This window comes from Morone saxatilis, unplaced genomic scaffold (genome assembly GCF_004916995.1).
Source record: "Morone saxatilis isolate NCDOM2014 unplaced genomic scaffold, NCSU_SB_2.0 Contig12, whole genome shotgun sequence".
NCBI classification, from domain to species: domain Eukaryota; kingdom Metazoa; phylum Chordata; class Actinopteri; family Moronidae; genus Morone; species Morone saxatilis.
Window position 1 is genome coordinate 26399047 of NW_023339674.1, and position 7571 is coordinate 26406617.

The 7571-nt window shown below is 38.9% G+C and overlaps 1 protein-coding gene across 1 annotated transcript in view; it reads right to left on the bottom strand.

Moving 5' to 3' along the window:
• Positions 1-6510, bottom strand: part of LOC118321458 (cadherin-4-like) — a 6959-nt gene extending 449 nt beyond the window's left edge. Inside the window, exons 1-6 of the mRNA XM_035652777.1 lie at positions 6379-6510; positions 2409-2498; positions 1344-1502; positions 1052-1193; positions 522-682; positions 121-255 (exon numbers count right to left, since the gene is read on the bottom strand). Coding sequence (XP_035508670.1) covers positions 121-255; positions 522-682; positions 1052-1193; positions 1344-1502; positions 2409-2498; positions 6379-6423 — 732 coding nt within the window. The 5' untranslated portion in view covers positions 6424-6510. The remainder of the gene's footprint in view (positions 1-120; positions 256-521; positions 683-1051; positions 1194-1343; positions 1503-2408; positions 2499-6378) is intronic.
• Between the last annotated feature and the right edge of the window lie 1061 nt (positions 6511-7571).

Below are 7571 nucleotides of genomic sequence, written 5' to 3' on the forward strand. Positions count from 1 at the left end.
TGTATTAGCATTTCTTTGACTTTGTGGGATGTTTGACATGAACATGTCAGCATATATTCTTTTATCCTCGAAAGAACACATTGAAATCATGTAGCTCTGTAAACCCTCATGGAAAATTACCCTATCTTTTTCCAGAGTGGGAAGGTGGTCATTCACATCTCGGACATTGATGATAACAGTGCCGGTTCCAGTGTTTCCCTCTGGCTTACCATTTAAGTCTTGACCTCTCACCGTCAGGGTGTACTGATCTGCTGCCTGAAAGTAGAACATGGCAGGGGTGGAAAATACAAGCTTTTTAGGTGCTTTTTATAACAAGTATTGCACTACATTACACTTCAAGTCACATCCGTTGCAGAATATAAACAAAGACATATGAAAAATACTGATAAACTGTGTGACAATGGAAAAGAAACGAGTAGCACCACAGACCCAGCCCCGGAACCTTTGATCCATTGTATGTTTTCAATAAAAGTTATCTAGATTTGGTATAAGCCATGAGGATGTATTGGTGCAGTCCATACCTCTCTGTCCAGGGCAGAATTTATGACGTAGATGTACCCATCCTTTGTTATTCCAAACATGCCATGACTTGGACTCTGATTTATGATGGAATAAGCGATCTGAGAGTTCTCATTGTCTGGTTCATCAGCATCAGTTGCAGTTATTTTCATAACTGTAGTCCCTGTGAATAATAGCCTTAAATTAAACAGTCATCCTTGAGGCCTGGCAAATGTGCGGAGTGCATTTCTTTTCTTATAAAATAGTGGCCAGTGGTTGCATAGTATTTCCATGATGGACAGGTGGCAGTGATAGGCCCAAAAACACAGCAGTGCACCCACAAAGTTTGAGAGAAGAAGACTGCTGGCAAGTAAATATGGATGCAAGATTTAAAACACTTTAAAAATCAGCTTTAGATTTCAGAATACTTTAATTGCTTTTGACACTGAATGTAAACATAACAGATGAAAAGGTTTTGTTTGATTTAAGGTTTGCTTTCCCATCACATAACAGGACAGACATGACGTGAGAACACAAAAGCAGAAACACTAACCTACGGCACTGAGCTCATTCACCTCCCCGGGCTCTATGATTCCAAACACTGGAGAGTTGTCGTTAACATCTACAACCTTGAATGGTATGCTAACGTCATCCTCTGCCCTTGTTCCATCTTTGTACATAGCAACACCTGACAGCTGAAACAGAAAACTCAAATGTTGATGTCTTCATCATCTTTCTTCAATCTCAATATTAGATATGAAAAGTAGCAATCTCAGCAAAGGAAAAGTGACATCAGAGTCAAAAAGTACAGTGGAATAGAACTGAATTTGTCATGTATCACTTACATTGTACATAGAGATGAACTCTCTGTCAAGAGTTCTGGTCACCCGAATAAATCCAGTTATAGGGTCAACAACAAACACATGGAAGGGGGCCTGGTTTGCACCATGGCCTTCTAGAGAGTAGATAATATTCCCATTGCCATTATCAAAATCTGAACGAATCTGAAACACAGAGAAGAGCTGATTCAGCTAAACACACTCTAATTCATTTCAGAAGGAACCAACAAAAAACATTTGCACCTGGAAAAACAAACTAGCTAGCTACAAAGTTTGAACATTTCACCAGAAACCAAAAACTCTTCATCATTTTGTGTTGAACGCTAATCAATGTATGTCCCTCAAACATTTTACCATCTCTACTACCTGCCTGGATACTTTAGAGGCCTCCACCCTTTCTTGAGGATGCTGACAATGTTCCAGTGGTCGCCCTCTGGTTTTGTTTTTTATTTGTTACAGCAGACTCCAAAGTTAGTAACACACTACTGAAGCATTGTGAAACTGATTTTTGTGGATATGTCATTTGAAATGTGTGTGCAGGACTTTCCCTGCTAAGGGTAAGCATACTGTGTACAGAGGGATGGTATGCTGAACTATTGCTAAAGTTGATATGAAATAATACCATGGTCAATTGCCAAAGAAAAACAAATATGATATAATAAAGAATTAAAGTTTTTACAAGCCATAACTCCATTTCCCTGGTAACAACCAAGGGTTTGACTAATAACCGGAATAATCATTACCATCCCATAAGCTTCTAATGCAATGGAAATGTAAATAGGGTGAACCTTAAATACAACTTAGCTACGGGAGATGTTTCTGGATGATATACCACAAATGTAGTGTTAGAGTTGCATATCCTATCAGTTTTAAAATCAAGAAATGTGAATTCAGTGACATTGGAGCAATGATTGGGGAACTTTAAGGGCTTCTTCAGCCACATATCCCCTCTGTATGCTAGAAGTTAACATCGTACTACTTTTCCTTTTACAGGTTATCAGCGAAAAGGTAACTTTTTATTCTGGAACTTTATTCAGAGTTAACGGGTAGCATTAATGACCAATAACTCACCCTGGCAACAGATTCGACTTTAGAGTAGTCTTTATTTTCCTCCAGTGGTTTCCTCGGGGGAATCCAAATGGCCTTCACAACAGCAACAGCCTGGAGATGTAATACAACAGATGTAATTACTTCACAGTGAACCTTTACTTGACAGATTCATCTATGGTCCACACATGTAAAGTCAGCTGCATATCACTTAAGGTTGTCATACCAGATATCCCAGCATGGGATAAAATTATATGATAAATAAATACCAAATGTGTGCCTTGGGAGAAAGCTTGGAAACAATGACTAAAACTTTCTATGGCTGTAGACAGCCTTCCTGAATGAGTGCGTGCGTTAACTAGCTAACTAACAATTGATGTAAATGTGCTAACTAGCTAGCTAACGATTAAGGTAGATTAGCTAGACACTTAGCTAGACTTTTCCAAACATTAGCTAGCTAACTTGTGACTATATGTTGCTTTAATCTTTCAACCATTTAACCAAAATGTGGTTGTCTTTTCAACATAGATTAGCCTAGCCCATAGCATAACTAAGTACAGGAAAGGAGGCTTGCTCAACTGTGATTGGTACACAGTGCAAAAAGGAGCAGGACTTGTAGACTCAGTAGTCTAGACTTTATCAGACTAAATCACTGCTACAGATTACATTGTAAGGAAATGGTATTTTTCAGGTCAGCCACCAAACCTGATCTGGCTATGTTGTATTTTTAGTCTTCTATTTCTGTGCTAACACGAGGGAAGAGAAAATAGCTGTTCACAACAGACCATTGATACAACATATCAAAAATAAAACCACAGAACTGAAAACAGCTAAAAATGTATACTTCTTATCCTATATTTTTTCACAACAGTTTATATTAGCATTAGTGAATGAAATGCCAGCTTGGCAATGACAAAGATGAGTTTTGCATGCATACTGCGTCCACAGTATAACATCCGAAGTGATTGTCAGAGAGTTGTTGTTGTTATGAGTGTTGTTGTCTTAGAGAGCTAAGGATTGTGGCGCCAGCTAACTTGTAAAGTCTTGTCAGGTAACTATAACCGTGCAATTGGCGGATATTATGTCTAGTTAGACAGCATAATTTACTGTTTGCTAATAAATAATCAGCAAATACAGGCAACCAAGTCTTGTAGTCCTCTTATTATAGGCATCAATTTTGCATCAAGAAAATAGTCTCAGTTGTGTCCGCGTCTTAAACTCATCCTGTTATTCTGGCTGATACAAGCTCTAAGCAGTTTGAAGATGGTGGAGCTATGTGGAAAAAGAGCTGTGGTCACTAAAAGAATGAAATCTGTAAGGTGTCTCGTTCTAACAAGAACAAAACAAACATGGAATAGTCGAGCACAGTTTGTACATGCCCAGACAGCCCTGAGGAGAGGTCTGAACTTTTGCATAACATCCACGTAAATAAAGAGATGCATTCACTTCCTGCTGCAGATCTCATTACGTCCTCCTGCAAGGTTTAGTTAAACTGAAATCCGACCTGCCAGTCTGAGAAAGAGGGTGCGGCTGACCTATCATTCAGTAAGAGCTGACTGTTGTCTGTTCTTGTGTTCGTTGCTGTATGGGGAAAAAATACCAGAGGAATTGCGTGCAAAATGGTGAGAAGAGTTGCAAGAGCCAACAATTATGGCTAGTCAACAATAGCACTCATGTTGAACACCCCTTTTACCAAACATGGAAATGGAAGATGTGTTTAACCAATAGTGAAGTCTGCTAGAGAGCAGAATAAGTGTCAAATAGAATGAGCCTTGATTAGCTGCTTTTACAAAGCAGTTTTAGAGCAGTTATTTTACAGGTTGAACCATTGTCTTTAAACTGTCTGAGAACCAACACTAGTCCTTGGGTGGGTTGTAGGAGGTCCCCAGCAAAAGGAGGAATTGAATATTCTAACTTTCATCTCATTTTCTGGAAGTTGAAACAACTAGAAAAGAAGCAGGGTTGGCCGTTTTATGAGCATCTATTGAGCGAGTCTCGACATGAAAAAGGGGCTATGCAGCTTATTGAGCTGTACCACGTTTTCATCCGATTAAATTGTACTTTCACTGAACTGGCAACAGTGATGGAGCAGTATTTTGGCCTCAGGTTGTTAACAATTTTGCCATTCAAGTTGGGAATATGATAGCTGTCAGAAACTCATAATTTAACTAGTTTTTATAAATAGGAGGCAGACAAGAAGGTGTTTTTTTTCCACTGCAATTCTCATTATATCGGTATGATGAAAAGGTATGTTTTCATTAGTGTATAATCACCTGGAAATAAGAATCGTAGTTTTCATTACCTTAGTATAAAAGTGGCTATTTTTATCAAGAGAGGGAGCGGGTCCTCTCTAGATAGGGCTTTTTTCATACGTTTCGTGGCCAATGCAGTTTCTCTGACACACTTGGACGGCGTGCGGGAGTCAGTTGGTTGCAATCTGTAACTTCACCTAAATCCTGCACACTAGTCTTTTAACATTGGTCCTTCAAGGTATTGATAGCTACCGTGTACCTGCTTGTGTTCAAAGGACAGGCTGACAGACCCTATGCACCACTCCTTTGAAATTCAGCTTAGCCTTTCAGTCAAAGCATGGGCATGTCAGGATAACTGCGTGCGTGTGATGAGAAAATGAGAAGGAAGTGGCATCACATGTTTTAGTGAGAAAGAAGAAGTCAGACTTTTCAGGGAGGGACATCACATGTATAAAAGAAACGCTGAGAACCTAAAACTGACTGAATGACACTAATGATAGGAACTATTTGTCTTCATCTGAGAAATATCTCTGAGGTCATTGCTATCCTTCTCTCTATTTCACTTTATTTTGAGTCTGCAATCCCAATTCTTGCACGCTAAAGAGTGCTAAACATCGACGCCAACCCATAAACCCATAACTGTTCAATCTGAAATAGGTCTCGAATTATGTAAGCAACACAACAAGACAGTAAAATAAGGAACATTTCTGTGGTCAGTCAGTCTAATTACGGCTGGCTTGTAACGCAATGAAAATGCTGTTCTGGCTGTTTTGGTTGAAATCGCCTGTTTACCCACAAAATTCAGCTAAAACCAAAAAGTCTTAGTCAGTAATTACATTGGAGTTTTGTAACAAACTGTAATATGCAATGCATACAATACAATCCACTAAAATATATTTGAAAAGAACCACCAAAATAATACACAACAAAAGCTCAACGAACGACCCACAGAGTCGGCTTATTATGCTTAAAGATAGTTTCAGCACAAAACAAACTGTGACCTTTCAGTTATTTTCTGGAGTCAAGTAGCTTAATATTAAAATGTAAATTTCAGTGACTTCATGCACTAACACTACTCCCACTTTGTTTTTTTAAATGCACAAGCCGCTCCGAGGTCTAAAGTTTTTGAGACATCGTGATGTTGAGGTACCTCGATGTTTAACATTTTTATCATCCATACACACACTGACCATATAATCACTGATTTGATAAGAGCTGTTAAAGTGAAATCATCAGTTAAAAATAAGATTCACTGTAGAGCTGTAAGGGTTCAGTTTTTCTAGACTGATCAACATCCGACTTTATGATTGGATCAGTGTTGCCAGGGCAACCAGGTATTTGTTATGGCCAACATAGAGAAGATAATTTGCCTAGGATCTGTGGGAGTAGACACCCAAATTCAGTGTTTCATCAGGACAATATGACTTGGACTGGTTGATTTAAAAGCTGACGTATTATGAATTAGTGAGTTTATTCAGAATGTCTGAAAATGCTGTAAGAAAACAAGCTGCTTACTTTAGTTGTGCCAGAACTGAATTACCCTTACAGCTAATGTCTATTACAACCATTAACAAATAAAAGAAACAGACATTTAAATGTTTTAGTTCAGACCTCCACAGAAACGGAATAGACAATCAGGTAGTATTGAAAAATGAACATGACAGGTAAAAATTCCAGTCTGTAACAGCAGAAAATAACAAATAATAATAAGTTAAAAAAGAGACGAAACTCCTTGTACTCACTGCAAACAGCAGCAACACAAACACGGGTGGGGAAACCCGACTCATAGCTGGAGAAAGGTCCTGGTATGTGTATCCAGTAAACTCTTAGATTCCCGATGGACTGTTGGAGAATTCCTTACAGACTGTGAGCTTATGGAGCCGAGGAGGAGGTTTTTGAAAGAGGTGTGATCCACATCACACACCCTCAGGATAAGGACACAGCAGTCTCTGTGGGTGTGGGTGTATATGTAGATACTACCACTACATTCAACCTTTCATCCATACCGACAAACTGTGTCATTAATGTAATTTAAAAATAAATAAAAAAGGCGAATATTAAAGATATATACACTTACACATTTAATTTGACCTATCGCTGTAGTATAAGCCTATAAGTAATATTACCATCATTGTGTTCCAGTAAATTCCAGTCAGTCATGTGTCATGTATGTCATGGTGCATAGTAAGGAAGGGCTGCCACACCTGGTCGAAAAGTAGCCATAATAATGAGTTATACCAGTGTTCAATATGTCTGCCAGGGACCGAGCTACACAAATAGAAAAAAAAAAATCTGGCCCATACTTTGGCCACATGTTTGTGATTCTTCTGGCCCAGTATATGCACGGTTCCATGGCCCGAATCTGGCCCATATACAGCATTATTGTCAGAGACCCCTGACTAAGTGACATATTTTTATAGATATTTCATATTATATTCAAAACTGTACAACTCAAACAGTGAACTCAGTAACTTGTGTAAAACAAGTGATTCATCATCATTACCATTAGTCACTACTATTAGTGTAGTTGTTGCTTGTTGTACTGTTTTTGCTGTGCACCTTTGTCTCTGTTTCTGTCCTTCTGTATCCTTCTTTATCTCTCCCTCTCTTTCTCTCTCTTTCACCCCAACTGGTCGAGACAGACGACCACCCACCTAGAGCCAAAGGATCTGTCCTAGGTTTCTGCCTNNCCCAACTGGTCAAGGCAGACGGCCCCCCACCTAGAGCCGGGGTCTGTCCGAGGTTTCTGCCTCTTAAAAGGCAGTTTTTCCTTTTGTTATAAATTGGAGCTGTACAAATAAAATTTAATTGAATAGATTTGGATTCATTTTGAACAGACACTTTTTATACAATTCTCTACATTTAGTAGTTCCCAATCCCCTGGGTCAATCTCATTCAGCAGGTGCCTGGATGCATTTTACTTGAGAGATCATAG